The sequence below is a fragment of the Athene cunicularia genome (genome assembly GCF_003259725.1).
Source record: "Athene cunicularia isolate RWA chromosome 5 unlocalized genomic scaffold, athCun1 chr5_part1, whole genome shotgun sequence".
NCBI classification, from domain to species: Eukaryota; Metazoa; Chordata; class Aves; order Strigiformes; family Strigidae; genus Athene; species Athene cunicularia.
The window spans coordinates 23,683,078-23,705,482 of NW_020799101.1; the positions used below are offsets into that span (position 1 = coordinate 23,683,078).

General features: G+C 40.7%; 1 protein-coding gene across 24 annotated transcripts in view; it reads right to left on the minus strand.

The window, feature by feature from the left end:
• NRXN3 (neurexin 3) overlaps positions 1–22,405 on the minus strand; it is a 991,793-nt gene that overhangs the window by 724,427 nt on the left and 244,961 nt on the right. For 19 of the 24 annotated variants that reach the window (XM_026849892.1, XM_026849889.1, XM_026849878.1 and 16 more), the window contains 2 exons: positions 17,535–17,579; positions 15,642–15,803 (listed from right to left, as the gene is read on the minus strand). In XM_026849892.1, coding sequence (XP_026705693.1) covers positions 15,642–15,803; positions 17,535–17,579 — 207 coding nt within the window. The remainder of the gene's footprint in view (positions 1–15,641; positions 15,804–17,534; positions 17,580–22,405) is intronic. The other 5 variants (XM_026849876.1, XM_026849890.1, XM_026849884.1 and 2 more) reach the window with 2 other exon arrangements.

The window sequence follows — 22,405 nt, forward strand, 5'->3', positions numbered from 1 at the left end:
AGCTTTGTGGTGCAGTTGACATACCTGAGGGATGGGATGCCATTCAGAGGGACCTGGACAAGCTTAAGAACTGGGCCCATGTGAACCTCATGAAGTTCAACAAGGCCAAGTGCAAGGTCCTGCACATGGATCAGGGCAGCCCCTGGTATCAATACAGGCTGGAGGATGAAAGGATTGAGAACAGCCCTGCAGAGAAGGACCTGAGAGTACTGGTGGACAAAAAGCTGGCATGATCCAGCAGTGGGCACTCACAGCCCATAAAGCCAACAATATCCTGGGCTGCATCAAAAGAAACACAGCCAGAAGGTCAAGGGAGATGATTCTGTCCCTCTACTCTGCTCTGGTGAGACCACACCTGGAGTACTGCATGCAGCTCTGGGGTCCTCAACACAGGAGAATCATGGGCCTGTTAGAGTGGGTCCAGAGGAGGGCCACAAAAATGATCAGAGGAATACAACACCTCTCCTATGAGACAGACTGAAAGAGTCAGGGCTGTTTTGCCTGAAGAAGAGAAGGCTACAGGGAGACCTTAATGCAGCCTTCCGGTACTCAAAGAGAGGTCATAAGAAAGATGGGGACAAACTTTTTATCACGGTCTGTTGAAATAGGACAAGGGGTAATGGTTTTAAACTGGAAAAGGATAGTTTTAGACTAGATATAAGACAGACATTTTTTACAATGAGGGTGGTGAAACACTGGAACAGGTTGCCCAGAGAGGTAGTAGATGCCCCATCCCTGGAAACATTCAAGGTCAGGTTGGACGGGGCACTGAGTAACCCAATCTAGTTGAAGATGTCCCTGCTCATTGCACAGGGGTTGGACTAGATGACCCTTAAAGGTTCCTTTCTACCCAAATTATTCTGATTCTTACCAAAAGGTGTCCTCATAAAAACCAAGTCTTTCCCATAAGCTCCAGCTGCAAAACCAAAGAGGACACCAACACTTATTCGTCCTCCTCTGCTAGATGTATTGACAAATCCAGCCTTCAGGAGGAATGGGGAAACAGAGCTGAAATTAAGTTTTTTATACATAGCTGTGGTTTCTAGACAGACCCAAAACTCCTAAGAGGGGATAGAGGAAGTGATTAAGAAAATGCACTCAATGTCAAAGCTGTCATTTGAATTATTAATGTGTAATGTATAGACTTTATGTGACACTCACAATGAGATGAAAGTTATTAACCTAATGTTACATGCATAATTAATTTCTCCTGTGATATATGATTTGTGAAGTTCTAACAAAATGTGTCACAGAGGTTGTAAACAGGAAAAGTAGCCTGAAGCCAGAAGAGCTAAGCACATGCTAATTAAGAGAACATACTAGAAATAAGTATTAAGGAAAAAATGGAGAAGAAGAGAGGGAAGTGACAATGCTACATTTCTATGTGATGTCATAGTGTGCAGTCATGAACAATCGGAAGCAAGCTCATACAAGGAGAGAGAAACAGGCACACCAAGCTCGGGTAAAGGAGAATGGAGGCATTCAGTGTTCTTGTTATCTCAGATAAAGGCAACTTCAGGACAAATCCACCTTGGAATATAAACCAGGGAAATGGAGGAAAATGCTCAGCTGCAGCTTGCCTGGTTAGCTGAACACTGAAGCTGCAGAGGAAGAACCCATTCTTAAATATGTGAACAGCATATACTTTTCTTGAGCTTTGCTTTGTAGCCAATTTTAATATTGCAATTGATTGTTTAACCATTACCTGGACAGAATAAATGAACTGGACATCCCCAGTAACAGTTTCTTCTTAAGAGAGATGACAAACACAGCAGTGTTGTCCTTTAGGAGTGACAAGTCAGAAGGATCATGGTTTGTCAGACTCTTGAGAAAGCCTTCCCCTGTGCTACAGGTCATTTTCTACACAGATCTTTATGCCTTCGAGATGGGTGATGTGACAGCCTCTCCTTTGGGTAGTAACTTTCTTTGGGAAGCTACAACCAACATCCCATTTAGTGGCCATAAAGGGTTATAGGGCAGCTGCAGAAACCCAGTATCACCAGTATCAGGATGACACGATTTCACCCTAGCATCTCACTGGTCTTCTCAAGAAAAAGTGAGGTTTTGAAGACAGCCATAAAACAAGTAACAGAGTGTGAACAGATCATCTTAATTTATTATCTGAATTATTGGGAAGATGTCCTGGCATTGACAAAGCTGAAGCATAGACTGAAACCCATATCAGAGTTCTGAGAGAGAACTGGCACATACATAAACCAGAATAGCCACATCTTCTCCTACCCACTCAGGTAACAGCCATATTGAGCTCATATTAGCTAAAAGCTCCAAGTACCAAGCTTTTCAGGATCTCATGCACTTTTAAGTCAGCAGTTAACAATGTCAGTGAAATCCTTTGTTTCCCTATGTTGCTGCCTATACAAGAATCTTCACAGAGATACAAGGGTGGGAAAAAGTTTGTCATCAGGGCCTGGTCCAGATTATTCCAGTGGTTTGTTCAATCCAGCTACAAACAGGAAAACAATTGTGCTGCCCTCCTAGCATTTCACAGTAATGTTTTAGTCACCTTAAATGTTCAGTATTCCACTGCTAGATTGTTTCTCTGACAAAAGTTCAGAAAGCATCAGCATATTTATCTTCACATCTCTTCAGGGCTTGAAACCTACCAGAGCACTTCACAATCAAAACCAAACTGGAAAATGAACACTGGAAGGCAGCTGAGAAACAGGATCAGAATGGGATGGATCTGATCAGCCTTTTAAAACACACTGGCTTCATTGCCTGTTGCTGCTACTGCCTGATGATAGCAAGTGCATGAAAAAGCAGATTGTCTGTCTACCTCCTGCCCCAATCAAGGGAACATCTTGCCTCTGGCTGGCATCTCACTGCATTCAGCTGTACTAAAAGAGGGAAATCTCAAGGACAACCAATCCAGCCAGGATGTTCTGCCAAGGTTGCTGTTCCGAGCTGAGGAAATGGTCCTCTCCATTTTTCTCAGCTAGAAAGAGGGAGAGAATATACCCCCTCCCCTACATTATCCTAAAGCCCGCAGGTGCCAGCAATCCAAATAAACGTGGAGCAATTAACAGAATTAACACAGCTTTAAATAGCTTGGCTCACCAGATGCGGACTCCTAGCAGGGTTCTATAAAATGTAAAGTTATTACAGAGAAAACCATTAATCATCTGTTCAGAGACTTGTTCTAGATGCAAAACCCATTCCACTTAAAACGGCTAATAATCAGAAAGAAAGGCACAGATTTAACAGGAATGATGATGCCATTCTCCAACACCATTTCTAAAATGCCATTTTTCATCTCTGCCACCATTCCCAGACTCCTGTGTTTCCTCTGCTTGATAAAACTGATGCAGTAAGAAAGCTTTGTTGGCATCACTCACAGTTACCTCTCGGGGTGCTAGAACTGAGACACCACCTCTCAGTCACATCTGCTCTGGCCAGAGGAGCTTGGTGACTTGCACATTACACATCACTGCTTTCCTAAGTGCAGTTGTTATTGTTCAGTTGTTTATCAACAACCCCATGCAGCTCACAGATAACTGATGCTCTCCCTGAACTCTTAAGTACTCAAGTGCTGAAATTTCTGCTTAGGAAGTAGGAGCATTTGAGTTTTCTCCCTTCTGGCAATGTGAGGTCACCAGTAGCCACAGTATGCAATACAGCAATCCTCCTGATATTCCCCTAAAACCTGTTAAAATAAGCACCATTCACCTCATTGTGCTACTACTTCTATGTCCAGATAGCTACAAGAAGAAGGGGTAGGGGGACAGACCCTAACTCATCTTTGAGTTCTGATATTACCATTTCTAATACCTCCACTTATGGAACTGTAGCTCAAAGAGTACAAAAACTTGTGATAAGCAATTCAAAGCTTAAATTGAATCTTTCAGTATACCTATATTATTCCCACTGAATTGCTTAGGAATCTAGATACATCCACTGTTAATTCTGAACTAAATGATTTCTGCCTGTGCAGTTTGAAGGAAGGAGGGAGAGAAAACCATCCCAAAGCACAGATATTCAGTGCGACAGACAACATCAACAGGTGCTGATTAAAGCCAGAGAGCAGCAACGACAAAGAATGAGAACAGAAAGAGAATCAGAAACAATAAAAAAATCTGGTTGTATCATATCAAGCCCACTGCCTTTTCCATGCAGTTCAAGTAACAAATGCTGCACAGTAGTTGCCTGCCTCCTCCTGTCCTACTCACAGTTGACAGCTAGCTGGCTCACTGCTACAGAGGAGTGGTGGACCTGGGAGGAGTCGTCCAGCCCTCCCACTCATCATTCAAACCTCATCATCCTTTCTTGCCTCCTTTGTTGGCAGCTGTAGCAGCCTCATTTTTTGTGTTGGGCAGCAGCAGCTCAGTCTTTCCGCATCACTCACAATACACACAGACACACATGCACATTTCATGGCAATAGTCTAGTCTTCAGGGTCAGGCAAGAAAATTTATATAGTGACTGCTGCTCACAAAGAGATGACACTTGTCAAACAGGAAATAAGCTACTACAGAAGGAAAAAAAAAAACAAAAAAAAACAAAACACCTCTATTTAAAGCTCTCAAAATCTAGATCCAGCCCTTGAACGTGATTGAATGACCACAACCTACCTGAAAACACAGCTAGAGTAGTAATATTTGCTGCTGGGCACCTCCACATTTGAAGATTGCAATAAAAAGACAAACAGGAGTAAAAATAACTACTGAGAAGACTCACTAATGGTCCCAAAGTCAGACTGAAATGGGGGTTAAGTGAGAAGAAGTTGTAGCTTCAAACCTAGTGGTGCCTGTTCCTGCTGGTAAAGGTAGCAGGTATTTTCAAAAGAAACATAACTGAGTTCATTAAAATAGTGTGTTGGGAGACACTGTTACATAGGGAGCAGAGTCATTTTAATTCTTGAGCTTGGAGCAGGTACCCAAATACAGAAGGGAAGGTGCTTCTCTCATCACTATTACAGCTATGTCAGGAGTCAAAGGGCGTATCATAGCACTCACGAATACATTAAGCTCTGCGTGCTCCATATTATTAACTCTCTGTCTACCAAGTTTTCAAACCCTACATGCCAAAAAAAGGTAAATACATTCTCTCTTCACCTTCCTTTGTGATGAGCTGAATCCTAGGCTGAAAGTGTCTGTTCTATACACTTGTACATAAACTGCACAGTTTTACAACTTCTCTCTCTCCTATAATTTTATTAATATTAGCACACGGCAGGTCCTGACTCTCCAAGACTACTCTTGTTTGTATTTCTATCCGACAGTACAGGATTGATCCTTAGCAATCTCTTAAATGCAACATAAGGAATGACAAATACTATTTCTAACTCAGCATTCACCCAAACTAAGAGTTTACTAAGCTCAGTGAATTACAAAGCCAAGACAAGCAAAAGCAGCTCATTTACCTTCATCACAACCTGAGAATATCGGGCTTTGGACAGCCAAAGTTAAGATCATAGCATCCATTAGGATGGTACCACATTTGGCTAACAGAATAAGACAGAAACCTTTGCTACAGTAACCACTGCTCTGCTCGTGACTTTGGACACGGCTATGTTTGTCCATCAGTACTCTGCATCCTGTCTTAGTTTGCTCATTCTTGAATGGAGATGGATTAGATCACATATGTGCGCAAGGATTGTTGCTTTAATATTTCCATTCTTTAGGGCCTGGGTTACCAATTAACTTTATTATATGCCCATGGCACAGGCTATATTGCTTCAATCCCCACTATATTTTCTGAATTTGCCTATATGAATGTATTTCTACACCTGTAAACACTAATTTTCTGAACAACAGCACATGGCACATCCCTTGCAGGTACAGAAGCTCAGCAGGAGTCAGGTTCATTATGCAGGAAAGACAAGCCCACTCCTGATAGTCCTGCCACAAAGCAAGCACAGGTGGCCAAAGCACCAGGACTGAGGGTCACGTGAGGATCGTTTTATTACTGGTGCGACCCATCAGCCAGCTGGCTACGCTGCTCAGTGGTGGCACCAACCTCCGCTGCTGGTTTCCTCCCTAGGTACCTGTTCCAGTGGCAGCTAGAAAGAGTTAGACTACACTTTGTGTGGGTTAGATCACACTTTGTTCTAGCTCCAGGGATTCTCTTTAGTTTATGAACATGGTGGCAGTACATAGTTCAAACAGCCCCACAAAAAGATGCCTCTTACACCTTCCGCATAGAAAGTTTCAGTATCTATGTTTGCTCATCAATGCTTGCTTTAAAATGTGTGCTCAATCTACATATATACATTATTAATCAGACTCTGGCCATTAAGTACATTCGTGAACTTCCTAAGAGTGCAGTAACTTATGAGTTCAATGCCAGTGAACTGTTGATATGGGAATTATCCTTTAAATTGACTCCCCAACAAAATGTCTGCACTGGGGCTGACCTAGGACGCCTGCAAGCTGCTGTCTGTCTACTGATAAGAGTTCCAGAGAACAAGACACCATATTGTAATAAATGTGATCTTAACTAGAGCCTCTATTTGTTTAATTTGTGGACAGAGCTAGTAAAAAAAAAAAAAAAAAGCAAACTGTGCTTGTAGATCCATTATGGCTGTAGGATTCTAGAGCTTTTGGTATATTAACTTCATTAAAGAAAAAATTTTAGGAGCCTAGTGATTGTTTCAGTACGCAGATGACAAAACAACATCTCATCCATCTCTTGTACCTCTTGTACAAAGTCAGCTGAAACTTCAGCTCCTGTCTTTGGATCTCCCATGTTTTACTAACTGAGAAGTAATTCTACCACTTCATTTTCATATTCAAATTCCTTTACTAAAGACTAATTTCATGAAGCAATTCCAAATTGTTTTCCTGCTTAACAGGAACAATTTTCATGGATATATATGGCAGGTCATGAGTAAACTTTCTATGGACATGTCATGAGTACATTACTCTTTCACTTTCTATGAGGTCAGAAACATTTGATGAAAGACACCAATCAATAATTGAGGTTAGCTTATATTATTTTGCAACAAACCCTCATCCAAAATCATTATGCCAGCAAAACTCTTGCTATAGATGCAAACAAACCAAGCTGACAAAGTTCATTTCTGTGTCATGCACGAGGCAAGACAATAGTGCTAGCAGAAACCTTTCTTTTGTAGGGTAGGCAAGGGCTAACCTACGTAAAGAAAAGATGCCTTGAATAACTCCCTAGCTAAAGCAAAGCTTCAGCACTAACAGCACACCAACACACCTGACAAGACTACTGATGTTAGTTCCTGTGCGCCAGGCCATTAATTCTTACTAAAAATGTGAGAACACAAGAAAGTGAAATATTAAGCTCTGGAACGTGCAGAGCAACATGTACTTCATTAAAGAGAATGCCCAAATCCCATAAAGTTTGTTAACTGGATCCATAACAGGGAAGATCATTTCCCATTCTGGTCAGACCTGGAAGAAATCTCCTAAAATACACTGCACTTACAATGCAATTCCTAATATCTTGGACTGAAATCCAACGCAAACAGCACAAAGCAGAGAAACTCCCATCAAACCTTGCTTACTTTCAAAAATGAGCTGCAATGCCAACCATTTGTTCAGGACTGATCTTCATTTGAACATTCTCCAGCCTCAACCTCAGCTACTTAGATTGCTTGGGAGTACGGCCTGTTCTGGATTTTTCCTTCATTTTCTTACTTGAGGTGACTCTTAAGAGAAAGTAGGGGAGTATTTCATATCCAGTCAGCAACAGTTAAGCTGGCAAGTTAAGATATGCTTTTGGCATAACCTACATATGCCCTGTGCAATCTTCCAAAGTTTGTTTTTCACATTCATCCCCTTGTCATCTTGACAGGAATGTGAAAAGAAATCAAGGATAAAACAAGAAGAAATTGGTAAATATTATGGTGAAGAAGAAAATTCCGCTGAGAAACAAGGCTGCAGTAATCCAGGAACATCTAGTATTCTCCAGTAAGAGTATCAGTCAGTTATGACTCTTATGCTGTACTGAAGACATAGGCTCTCCCTGCCAAGAGGAAAAGCAACAAAAGGAGATGGAGTAATAGCTAGGATATCCCTCTTTTATCTATTGCTCTACCAGTGAAAGGCTGTATGCTGGTGACCAAGACACATCACATCAGTGCCTCAGTTATAGCATTTGAAGGAAGAGGATAATGACATTTACTCCCTCTGGTACTGGATTTTAGCTGATGGTTTGGTAGAAGCCAAAATCTCTGAGGCTGCTTTGAAAAAGCCACCTACTGAACTTTTTGGACAAAGGGTCCTATGAGCTAACATTATTCATAATTACGAATTAGGCTTTTAGTGCATGTATTTACTAAGTACTGGGTCACAGCGCATCAAACTGTACCACTGGATTTTCTATGTGAGATCCTTGTCATTCACAAGAATCACAGTTTAGAAAAAAAAAAAAAAATTTACACTATGCAAGTATACTTCAAAACCAAAGATATTAATTTGTCATGTCAAACTGACTGGGACATTCTGATCTGAGTTACTCCTGGAAGCTTTCAGTCTGAGATATTCTACTTCTTGGTGTTTAGGAAGAGGGGAAAGTTAAGGGAATTCACTCAGAAGAGTATTAAATTGAAACAAGCTCAGAGACTACAGGGACTGCTAGGTAGTTTGTTCCTCTGTGCCTAAACCTCTTCAGATGAATTAATTGTAAAATGTTGACATTGCGTTACTGTACCACGGGATGCTTTCCTCTCTACGTGCTCCAGGTGCACCACAAAAACTCACCTCTGACATTTCAACACCCATGACTCATAGACCTGCGTAGAAATCTGCATCCTCTCTCTTCTGTTCTCCCTGGATCACAGGATGGGACCAGACTTTCCATGGTGGAAGGACTGCCTTGCCTGTGGTTCACAGAATAATCAGCCCTCTTTTCTCCCATCCTTGCTAAAAGATTCCCTAAAAAAGTCACTAGCAAAATCAAGTGAATCAAGTGCCTTCTCCAGAGAGGCTGACATTCATCACTCTGCTAAATGTTAGTATTGGGACCATGAACCACAGAAGACTTACTTTACTTATGCCTGGTTTGACATAAGTGGTATTATAGATTTTCTCCTACACTTGTGCCTAGGGTAAATTTCACTCTAGTAGTTATTCCTGAGAAAAGAGGCTGGCATGATCCAATCTTTTACAGTTATAGGATGGTGTGTGGATATAAACGTATAGGCAAGCAAAACAAGGGAGGCACAATGCCACTCCTTCTGGCAGCACAGCAGTGGTCTGGCAGGGCAACAGAAGTTCCTCTAGTAAGACAAAAACAAAATTGTTTAAAAACAATCCTCCTCAAAATGTTGCTACTTTTTCAGTGCTGTCAAAAAACCCAGATGTAGATGGGCAATGTGCTTCAGCTTTCAGATGCTCAATTCAGAAAGCCTCTTGCTCACCTTGACTTCGTATCATGTCCCACACTCATACAAGAAAGCACAAGGTATTCCTCACTGTGTATCACAGTCTTGCAGGATTCGTGCCCAAGCATTCAACATGTGTTGGCAGCCAGCAGACAGCCTAGGAAATGTTCTGTTGACCAACCATATATCCCTTCTGACTCTGAGGTAATAGAGAAATATCAAATGCAAACCAGCCCAGGAACTAAGCTTATAAGCATTACTTGATGAGAAGACACTATCATCTTCCCCCCCCCCGCATCTATTGGTCTGTTCAGGACTTTCTCAGCATCTTGCCTTGTATCACATTGCTCTCAGCTTCAAGTGCCTCCATTCCCACCTCCAAATTAAATCTTTCCAGAAATATGTTTTTGCTTAGTATCTTCATGAACTTCTGCAGTAGCTGCTCAAAATGCTGGCCAACATCTCCCCTGTTGTGTCTCCCAAGCCACTGTGTTGTTATGTTTCTACAAGGGCACTCAAAAGCATGATGAAGGCCTTGTGCTGGGTGCTCTGCAGATGCACAGAGAAAATGCAGATATTCTTGACTCCCAATACAGCCTAGAGCTGCAACAGGAGGTTGATCCACCACAGCAGCAGTAATGCAACCGGAAATTTAAGACTGAGGGGAAACCAAAAACTTTACAGGCCTCTGGATCTGGAAGTTTGGGAATCAGGGTCATCATCATCAGGACTATTGGGGATGCTCTGGCGAGAACAGTAGTGGGACACCAAGAGTAAGATGACATATTTTGAGGACAGGAATCATATTCAGCCTTTGGCCATGCTTTGTCTTTCTTCCACACGATACCACTAGCCCCTCCCTTTCTTTTTCAAGCATTAAATTCACTAAGCAATACAGAAGGGAAACAGACTGGTCCAAACACAATAGAGCAGCTGAAGCAGCAGTGTTGGACCAACATGTGCAGGCAATTAGTGCCATTCATGTGGTAACTTCCTCCACAGTGCATCAGTGAAATTCCCCACAAAGTTGATTCCTGACTGTTCTCTTATGCATTCCTGGAGCTCTCTTAAGTCACTGCTGTGGAAAGGGATCTTGGGCAGCTGAAAGCTTTTGGGCTATCTGGCCTCTCTGTTAGGGAGGGGCTCTTAAAACTGCAACTTCCTCCATCTGCCCTCTTGACATTTGGGCTGTTTTTCTCTGCCTCGACATTTTAGGCCTTCTTTCTGCACCTTTAGTCTCCTCCCAGTGTGATACTCCAACAGAAAAACTCATCCCCAAACAGAAACCACATCATCGTTATACATGCAAATAGGCCTGAAAAAGACCTGGCTTGCAGATAGCATCGAGATGTACATACAGCAACTGGGCACACTCATGAACCATTTGGAAATCTGGCTCCTAGCAGTTAAATTGCAGAGAGAAATGATCTAAGCTTTCACAGCTTTCTCCCATCACAGCCAGATGGTGCCTGACCCCTGCAATAATTTCTGCCATATTCCACCCATATGCAAACCTCACTGCTTCCATCAAGCTGTTAGTACCAATCAACATTTTTCAGAATTGAGATTTTAATATAGCATTGATATAAAAATATGAAGATTTCATACATTCTCTCATCATATGCATTCTCTAGGGATGACCACAGGGTCTTCTGAAGCACCTCCATCTGTACCATCTAAGTACTGTTCCAAATAAATCGAATCTGAATGGCTGGCTCCCTAATAGAGCCTAGGAAATATTGTGATTCTCTCCCTTCTCTAGCATTCAAAGATTGACATCCAGTTTTCCCTCTTTGCCTACACAGCTAAATTTCTCACCCAACCACTCTCCACCTCCATCCCTAATTACTTGTAAGTAAGTACATGTAAGCATAGCTGTTTGTCATTACCTTTCTTGTCCTACCTTCTTCAGGCCACACAGGTGTCTCTAAAAAACCTGTCAATTAATCCTTTCTCCCTTCCACGTTCAGGCAGTACTTCTGTTTATCCATTCACTGACTCTTAAAGCACTGTCACTCCTTCTCTGACACACATTAAAAACATTTCTGCTCCCATGCCTCAGATGTGCTCCACACCTCCTCCTATCCCATCTCTATATCCGGTTTCCTCCACGATAAGAAATACACCAGCTTCCCCTCAGAGTTCCTCTAGAACAATTTGTCTTAAGATTAAAGGTCCAGAAAGCCTTAGATTTTATGCAAATACAATGTAATGTCCATGTTTGATGTCTGTGTAATGTCCTAGTTGCATATTCTGCCTTTTATAATTTTCATGGAAAAATATTACTTCTATTTTCCGGTCTCGCTCCCTTCATTACAGTATCAGGTATACTGCAACACTGCCAGGATGGCCACAGAGAAATGTAAAACAAACAATGCTAACAGACATAGGGACATCTTTAATTCTGATTAAAATGGGAGGAAAAAACCCAACCTGAACTACACATTCAGCACTTGGATTTATGATTTAAGTATATTACTGCTATCAACTTAGTGGAATCTCTTCAGCCAGAACCTGTAGCCACACAGAAAAGAAGAGGCAGGAGGATCTATTCTATAGTGAAAAGAGGAAACATTAGCTCAGACAATTCAAAGAAAACATGGTTAACTTCACCACAGCTTACATAGATACTGCAGCAGAGGAGCACTGAGACCGTTAGTTCCTTACCAGGAACACAATCTTGTGAACTCAAATTCCTCCTAGTCAAGGCTTAGACTCTGAACGCATGAAGTGTCTACCCTACCAGAGTTACCCCTCCTCCTACCACCAACCCCAGTTGAGTGGAGAAGTCTTTCCCAGCTGCAAAGGGGCAGAGAGTCATTAGGCACTCTGCCCCACTGCACTTCAGCACCTGCATGTAATCTCAGAGGAAGTGGGAAGGCAACGCTCCACTCAAGGAGCTCTCTTAACTCCCATGTCAGCAGTTTGGTTGCTATATTGTGAGGCTGATGCAGTCCAGCTGAAATAAGAGATATTACAGGGGGAAGACTGAAAGTTCCTGCAGCAATCCCTTTGCCTTCCTAGGAAAGTTAGATATCCCTAGGGGAAGTCTTCAACAAATGCACAGGAGTAGGAATAGACCACTCTGCTTTAACACCTTCAAGACAACAGTACGGGGCTTGGCAGGATGTTCTTCACCATTACAGCAGTGCAATCCACTCGGGATGTGCTGTCTCTGGGAACAGGCGATTGCATAGCTAGGACTTCAGTAGGAAAAAAGAGTATTACTCTACCAGAAAGCATAAACTGAAAGAAACAATATTTGCTATTACAGTCTATCCTACCCCTTGGTCTAACCTTCTTAGCTTAGAATATTTTTCCTGAAAGCTCAAGCTCATCCAGTACTGGCTGATTAGCATTCTTTTTGGCCTCAAAAATTTTTAAAACATAACCCTATAGAGATCGATTCATGAAATACACTGCCAAGTTATGCAAAGAGCCAAATAAAGTTCCCTGTAGCCAGTTCTGGAACCAGAAATAATATGGTCACACAAACACTGCACTAACTCAGTTCTGCCTCTTCAAGGATCTGTACGCCCCAGGGGGTCAGTCTGATCCCCATAGATATTCTAAGTTTTTCGAGCCAGCTCAGGTTTCTTTCATACCATGCTGCCTTGCATTGCACAGATATACCCTGGCATTTCAGAAGTAAACATAAAGAAAAGACTCAATTCTGTCCCCTAATTCCAGGTGGATCTCAGGTTGATCCTGCTACCTTTGCCATCAGTGTTATCATCCCTAGCAAAGGAAAGAAAAGGAAACTGACCCTGGGAGAAAATTCACCAGGCAAACTGTATTCTGCTCAACTCATCCAAATCTCCACTTAACGGAAGCACTGCCTGCTTTGATGTCTGGGAGTAACTCACTACATATGCAATGAGAACTCTTCTCAGCCTATACAGGCTCTGTTCTGGTGAGACCCTGCTCTGTGCAAGTATTAGTGTTAGAGAAGCACTTCTGGATTTTGCCAGGATTCTGACAGTTGTCTAGGGCTGCTCTTTCTCCATTAATCACAGTTCCCCATCACCTCCACTTGCCAAAATCGGAACTGAGGAAAAGCACGTCAGCATCCTTAAGCATCCTAGCGATACCTGCAGTAAAGGGGTCTGGAGGAATGACAGAATGGAAATGCAAAATGCTAATTATTAACATGGCTTTCTTTTCGAAATACTACATTTCTCCATTTATTCCATTTCCATGTGCCTCCCCTGACAACCCTGCACTACACTTACGTTTAGTTAATAGTGTATACTGGATTTGTCCTCAAAGGCCAGGCAAGGTACATTTTGGGCACATTTTCACAGCAGCATTACTGGACCACTCCTAAGAGCAGGGTGCTATTAAGCAGACTATGGCTCAAATCCAGCCAGCACCAGACTGTCTTTAAGTCAAGACAGCTGCTTATACACATCTCCTGTCACTGCCTAATCAAGTGAAGATTACAAAGCACATTATGATTATCTGTTTTCTTCCTCTTCCTCTCATTCTTAAGTGGTTGCTTGGGTTTTTCTTCTCAAAGAGCGTTATTAGCCTGGGACAGCAATGTAAGCAGCTCTTAGCACATTGTGCAAGCTAATAGAATACAAATGATTATATAAATAATAAAGATACTGAAGATTTTCTTGTCACTGCTTTCTCTGCTCCATTGGCTTGACTTAAAGCACACATAAAAATGGCCTCTGTTAAGTGTTATGTTCATAGCATCCATAAATAAAATTAAGATCCTGATTTGAAGAGACACTAAGAAGCTGTATCTCCCCTTGATTTCAATCAAACTGGGATGCTCAGTGCCTATGAAAATCAGGCCGAAGGCTCTACAGATGAAAACAGAAGGTTTTGATCTCTATATGACAGTTTGCATTCAGCAAGGCAGTTCAGTTTCATTTCCTATGTAAGATGCTCATATGTTATTTTCCATATGTTATGTGCATCCCCTTAAGTAACCAAGAGGTCAGGCAGGGGAGCAGCTCCAGACTCTGACAGCCATTGCTCACATCAAAGGACTGGCATGTAACATACAACCCCTGACACCACAAGTCAAGCATCAGTAGGATGGTAACTTGTCAGGCAATTACAGCCACAGAACATCGAGCTCAGCATTGCCATTCCATGACTTCTGTATGAAAACTCAACTTCACTGAGTTTTAACATCCCTCTGATGTTAAATGTTCATATAGAGAGGATAACATGGCAACTCTCCAGGCTGCAAATAAAATTAGACCATCCCAGACACACCCTGTGAAAAACAGTAATAGTACAGAATCACAACATCAGGGAGAAAACTCTTGCAAGAAACACTTATTCCATGCTAGCTAGGAAGCTGAATGACAGAAAACTTAAGCTTCTTTTTCAATAAGCCTTCTATTACACATTTTGGAGATGTCAATATTGGTATCACCATTAATTACAGTGATTATCACAAATTCTATTAGAAGAGATAAGAAAGAAGACAAAAGCTGACTGCAGGGTATAACACCCGAACAACTGCACCAAGTTTCAGATTTGGGCTGAAGCTTCATTTATTATTCTCCACATCACACACACACACCCCACCCCACCTCACCCCACCCCTCGGCAAACATCACTCTGGTGTCCAATCTCTATTACCCATGTGTGGATTTTCTCAAAGTTGTGCATTAACTATGTGACAAGGGCAGCCAGCCAGCATGAGTCAACATGATTTTGGAAGCCAGCTAGCTATGCCTGACCAGTGAAGAAACTCTGCTGCATGGATTTACCAACACAGTACACTTCCAGTCCATACGCCACATTATTGTTCCATCTCCATTATACCCTCGCATAATTTACACATAAAAGTTATGCTATCTTCAACTTCTATTTTTCCAGTTTATTCTAACTCTGTATCATCCTAGAAAATAGACAACTAACTATATTCCCGAGTAAAATTCAGGACCTTAAAAAAATATCCTAAATAAGCTTCTGATTTTGATTTGTTCACCCCAAAATACTGCTTCATAATCAAAGGCCATTAATCTTTTTTCAGTGGTTATTGCCTCAGTGCCTAGAAGATTGTAATGCTTTCTTCTGAATGGTTAACATCTTACAGAAGACACTTCTCCCACTATCGTTGGTATTTTTTCTGTAATCCAAGCACTAGAAGTCTAATTCTGACCATAAACTCTTGAGTTGTGTGGCTGATGCCTTCTGTCCAGCTAAATAACAAGTTTATCCTTAGAGTGCTGTTGCAGTATCAGTGCAAAAATCAGCATCAGGGAAAGACATTGAGCATGTAATGAAAGGCAGGAAAGAGCGATGACTTCGAGAAACCAAAAGCATAGAAACAAGATTAATTTGAAATATTTACCTCTTTGAGGCAGCCCATGAAGTTGTTGCTTACTGGAGAGCCAGGTAAATCAGCAGTACTGGGGCTCCCTCCCACATAAAAGAAGTCATCGGAGCCCAGCATGGTGTAGTCCTCCTGTGTGTAGCCCGTGGTGGTAAGGATGCCATCCACAGAGATTGTCACCTGTTCAAGGGACACAACAAAGAAAATCCCAGCAATGACCTTACAATCCTTAACAGAACAAATTACCTCCCCTACAATTTTATGTTCGTTTTATTAAGGATTTTGTTGAGATTTGGTATGTATTCTTTTAGTTCAGCCAAGCTCCATTTTCTGGTCTGCTTCACCCACAATGGAAATGCTCCAGCATCCGCTTCTCCCTTTTCTCATGTATCAGTAGTGTCAGGCTGACCCGACAATCTACCCATCAAGATGCTTTCCATCTTTTCAGGCCAGAAAATGGAACTGTCCTTGAAAAAAATTTCTCATATTAGCTGATTTTATTATTAATTAGTATTTCTTTTAATGATTACAGTTAGTTATGGTTGTTAGTAAAAAAAAAAAAAACCACTAATGATGACAAGGTTGGTACTTTTTATTTTTTATGTTTCTTTTGCTCACGGCACACTGATGATCATGCATTCAGGGAGGGAGGGGGGGATCTCACTTTCAATACATTATGGATGTGCATGCCATGTACCTAGAGACACACCCACCCACCACAAAAAAAAAAAAAAAAAAAACCAAAACTAACTCATAGCAAAATATAAATAGGAAATAAATCAAAGTAAAATAAATCAAAATAAATCAAAATAAATCAGCTACACACCAACAAGTGTGAGAGAAGCACAGATGAGAAAGAAAGAAAACACAAAGCGTGCACACGCTGCACACTGAAATGTCATGCCAATATATCTGGAGCCCAGAAATATGACAGGAACAAAGAGAGAGGAGAAAGAAAGAGAGAGAGAAAAAAAAACTATTTCACACTCGCATGCAATCAAAAATAAAACCACCAAACAAACCCCATAATAATAAAAAAACTCAAAACCAAACAGAAATGTCCCAAAAACCCTCTAACCCCAAACACATGGAGGGAAATGGGAGATGGAAGGAGAGGGAGGTAGAGGAGCAAGTGAATTTGATGTGTTTTGCTTAGATGTTATTAGTGCTTTAAAGGGAAGATGAAGGAAAATAGATTGAGGCCAGAAGGAGACGGGCGAGTCACCAGACGTGGACATGCCATGCAGAGTGTGTACTGAAACAAACAACCGGCTGAGCTCCTGTCGGCCACGGCAGGTAGAGGTCAGAGAAAGAGAGAGAAAGTGAGAGAGAGAGAGCAAGAGGGAGGAGGAAGAGAGAAAAACGAGGGAGGGAAGAGGGGGAAAATCAGGAGAAAGAGGACAACTCCGGCCAGTTTGCCTGTAATAGCCGTTGCCACAACAAAAGGATGAGAGAAAAAGAGAGCCTTCACCACCATGGACTAGAGGCCCTGCAATGGTTCTGATCTAGAAACCTTCAGAGTTAAAAACAAAAACCAAAAGGGGAGAAAAAAGCAAAATGAAAACCAAAGCAAAAGAGAGAAAGCTAAATGCAAAAGCAAGGGACAAAAAACTCAACAATTTATCACTGGAATGGCAAAAAATAACTAAAGAGGGAGGTGAAGAAATCAATGACAGAAATGTCCAAACCCCATTTCCAGAAGAGTTGTGTCAGTTGCTTTTGTTGCTCATTTTTCCATTAAAAAAGAAGAAAAAAATAAAAAAGAGGGGAGAAAAAAAAGTATTTTCAATGAAATTAAAATTAAAGGAAGAAGTAAGTATAAAGGAGGGGGGGGAAAGAGAGGGTAGGGAGAGGAAAAGGCAGGTAACACACGGCAAACCCAAAAAAAGAGACAATAAGAATGATATCTACCAGACAATGTAGTTTGTTTACCATAGCGTGTCCAATGCCTGAGTGCTTTGCGGAAAAGGGGGAAGAAAGGAAATTAAAAAATCGTGAACAGAACGATTGTTAATTAAAATAACTAAAAGCAAAGATGAGTCGTTAGGGTGTTAGTACATTAGTTGGTTAGTAAAAATGACACATTGCATGAATGGTCTAGTGTTAGTCTTTCAAAAAAAGGTGTGGGGCACCTGAGACACACAAAGTGAGAAAGAGGACAATATGACCAGGACTCTATGGGGAACCATGTCATCTAGACTGTAAAGAAGAAGGGTGCTGCCTAGTCTTCCCACCCTGGTATTAGTCATTAACTTCAACTCTCATATACATTATCCAGGGACTGAAGCAAAGTTAGACCAGTGCAATACTTACTCTTCAAATGCCCATCAAAGTGCTTTCCTCAAACAAGAACCTTGCCCTCAGATATGTACACACAGCACACAGTCCCTTCAGCACAACCCCAACCATGACCCTCTTCTTCCACCCACCTACATTCCTGTTCCTCTTCCAAGCCTCACTACACTCAAGTGTTGCAGAGTATCACAAGCAGGCTAGTATTTCCTTTGGCTGGAGGATACAGATGAAGATGAGTCCAAGACTCTTCCTTCCAAGTTGCCCAGTCTGCAGGTGTCTTTAGAGCAGGTGAGCTTGTGACTTTTAGGAGAAGCACACAAAAATGCCTCTGCTTGGCTGTTTGCCTGTGGCTCACTTCTGTCATCCGAGAGTATAGGCATTGAACCTCTCCTGCTATAGGAAGAAATGTGTCGAGGAATTGTGTAGGAAGGATTGTGTCACTTGTGTCAAGGTTGAAGACAGAAGAATGACAACATTGAGTGTCTCCCCTGTTATACTTCATCTATATTACAGAGGATCTAGAAGAATTTACCACTCAGTTCACTTAGTTGGGTTTAACAGAACTTTGCAGATGATTTCTTAATCCCTCCCAAGGCATGCAGATGCCAACTGTTCAAACCTATGCATTGTTTCTTGTTTGCTTTTTAACAGTTGGGGAACTTAAGATCTTTACAGCAGATTTTGCATGGTGAGTAGCTTCAGTGTTAATAAGGAAGTGGAGCCCATGGACGCTCCAAGTCCTTGTTCCAGTGTAACTGAAGCTGGCAAGAATAAATTACACAAGCAAGATCTATGCTGCCTCGTGAAAAATAACTGCTTGCAAATTTCAAAGAGTTGTGCATTGACTAAGGAAGTTTGTGAAAACTTTGGGGCATTGAACCTAATGTCCCAAGTCTATTTTATTTATCTGTGGGAATGAAATTGTAATATTCTGTACTTGGGTATAACGAGCACAAACTCCCAAATTCTTCATCAAGGAAGTCTCATAGTGATACGCTGTGTTAGTAAATCCATTTTTGCAAACAAGGTGCTGGAGTATGGGACAAAGGGGAGGAGCATGCTAAAAATGAGACAGTGTCAGCAGCAGACATGAAGACAGACCTTCTGTCTCCTCTGCTCCTCCTCCTCCTCCCACCAGACCACATTGCCCCAGACATTCTCTGAAAGCCCTGGTAAAGTACAGCCATGATCCTATTTATAGTAAAGGTTTCTCACAAGGCAGAAAGAGGGCTTAGTTTTAACAGAAATAATAAGAAAATAAACAAGGAGATTTGCTTTGACATTAACAATCACTACTCAAGGGAATCTGTGGGTTCACTTGGTTTGTCTCTAAGGAGATTAACTGCTGTGATAGTAATTTGATTTAAATAAATAAATAAATAAATAAATAAATAAATAAATAAATAAATAGCAGCACTTAGTACTCTCCTAGCTTAGCTACAAAACATTTAACAATTCCAAAAAGTACTGGGCAAAAGTCCAGCTATTTAAAGTTCTGCTCTAATTCTGGGAACAGCCAAAAAATTATGCAAATCCTGCTCCCCCTTCTCCCAACCCCAAAAAGAACAGAGGAAAAGACTAGATGGCATCCTGAAGCTGCTGATAGACCATTTACCTGAAATTCTTTTAGCTTTGGATCATATTTCTTGGATTTTCTTAATCTTTTAAAGTTGTTTTTAAAGAGAAATATATTTATCTCCAGTGCAATTATTTTCAACCAACCACAAAGAGGCAACTGATTTCCTTATAAACTTGCAATATTCAGGAGCAATGGTTTTTGTTGGGGTTTTTTGGATGGTTTTGGGGTGGGCTTTTGAGGAAACATGAGCACAGCTAGAAAAAAAGACTTCCAAATGACCTATACTATTCTGCAACTTTACAGGTGAATTTATGTCAGGAAAGATGCAGAGGAGATAATTTCTTACAAACAAAATTACTCAGGATATACAAAATTATATTGGATACAATTAAGGATGAAATGTGTAATTTTATAAATGATAAATAGTCTTTGTCCTTTATTACATTTCCTATATGAAGATATCAAAGGACTTCACAAGTTCATAGTCTGTCTGAAAAATAGCTCAATATTTTACAGATGGAGAAACTCTCTCTCATGTACACACAGACAAAACCAGGAGACATAAGCTGCTGGAAGCTGCTGTCAGAACAGAGAAGAAAACTCCTTCATCCTGTGCTTTATTTAGAACGGTGTCTTTATCTTTTGTTGTTGTTAAATGAAGCATTTATAAGGTCAAGATATAGAGTGACCATTCTTAGTTTTTTGTCCTGAAAATGTCCATAGCAGGTATTAGTGAGTTATCAGTCATTCAAGTTTTCAATCTTTTCCAAACTCTCTATCCTGAAGATTGAAGGGTATTAAAACTTTTTCATACCTAGCAATATCAATTAAAAGTAAGAATGCACAGGACCTGACAGGAAGGCTGCAGCATTCAAGGTTTCTCCTTATTGAAAACTGTAGTTAAACTTACCAATAATTTTTGGATATCAACTTTCAGGACCAGCAGGATTGCTTCTCCTCAAGGTCTCATCAGTTACAATTTCTGAAGACTTTTAGGTCCCGAGTCAATGGCTCAATTTTGAGACTGAAGTTGATCAGAAGTTACAACAAAAGTATACAGGGAAAAGATGACTCAAAAATATTCCAGAGTTAATGATATTTATTGGGTGAACTGTATCTATAGAATTATTAGCCTATCTATAGAATTGGACCCCAAATCATGTCTGCTACTTATTTTTAATTTCATCTTAAGACTGGCCTTTCTTTGGAACATGCACAGCCATCTTACTAAAACATCCTCTCTCTTGCCCAGACAAGTTGGAATTCAGGATCACATAAAAACATCCATAGTGAGTAGATCAGGAGGATTAAAAATTTGTGGTGCTGCTTAACTGGCAAGAGACTCACCTGCTTTCTAATAATTGTCAAAGCACTGTTCTGGTCTAATCAAAGATGAAAAGGCATAGACATATTTCCATTTAACCATGGAAAAAAATCACTAGCTGAAAGATTAGGAAAAGAACGTGAAAGTTTCCCATCCATAGTTTTGCCTGCAACCCTTCCTCACTTTCTGCTTCTTCAAGACCCAAACCAATCCTGACAGGAAGCAAGGATTCATTTTGCTTCAGGCATGTTTGCCCGTTGAAAACTGATTTCCAACAGAAATAAAAGGTATGATTAACTAAAATGACCAGCAAGCTCTACTGAGATATTCAGTGACCAGCCATTCTGAAACCATCTAAAAATTAAAAAAAAAGCATCAAAGCCACTTAGTCTTCCAGACTGACAAATCTCAACCAGTTGGTGCATCTCCCTTTACTGGACTGATGGGAACGTTTGAATGAAATAGGATCATTAAGACCCATCCACTGCATAAGAAATTATATTTGCATCTGCATATAAACTACTGAAAACAGACTCATGTTGCCATAAGTAAGAACCCTGCAGTCTCATGAAAGTCTGATGACAGATTTTTCATTGAAGACCCAGAAATCCTGAGCACTTAGAAATACAGGGATTCACATGGGAAAGTCAAATAAATATCTTCAGCCCCAAACCGAAATATTTAGAAGAAATATATGAATCCCCATAACAGATAAATTATCCACTGACATCTACTAGGAGAGGATGTTTCTGATCTCTGGCACTGATTATTCTATACTCACAGATACATCTTATCTTAGGTACTGTAAAATGTTACCACAAAAGCTGTTTTCTCAGCAAACAGCACTGTGTAAACTTAAATGAAACTAATAAGGGTTGTGATAATATTCACTTTAACGAGCAAATAAACAGATCATACAGTTTTCACAAACAGATTTTAATATCTTAGTTTACAAGCTATTTCTGCTGCCTCTACCAATCAGCAAGACACCAAATAGCTCCTATTCACAGAGTAAATCTCATTTATCATGCAGTGGATGGGCCTTAGTGACTTGATATATACACCAGCTTTCAGAGCAAGGTTATTTAATTTTATCTTATCTATTTATGTCTGAATCTATATTTCATGAGGAAGGCTTCTGGATTTTAAGGCTAGCCTACTACCAAATACGTCACCTGATAGAGTTGTCTGCTTAGAAAAGCAGCAGGCAGATGCACAAAATGACAGTGGTAAAATCAGAAAAAAATTTCCAAGGTGGAATTGTAGCATGCTGGATTGATCTGGGTTTGCTTGGCTTTTTTTGTTCCTTCCACTTTTCCAGTCCTCACAGCCAACAGAAGAGTCTCATAGGCAGAGACACAAGAAATAAAGTAGAATCTCATTATAGAAAGAAGGGGGGAAAAATCAAAAAGAAGGAAAGAAGAACAGAGAATCAAGAAGACTCAGAAAGACTCCAGCCAATTAATTCCAAAGCTATAAAGTTAAAATAATTACACACATACCCACCAGCCTGCATACCTGCACACTCACATGCACACACAAAAGGAAAGAATAAGTAAAAGAAAACCAAAAGACTTCCTGAAT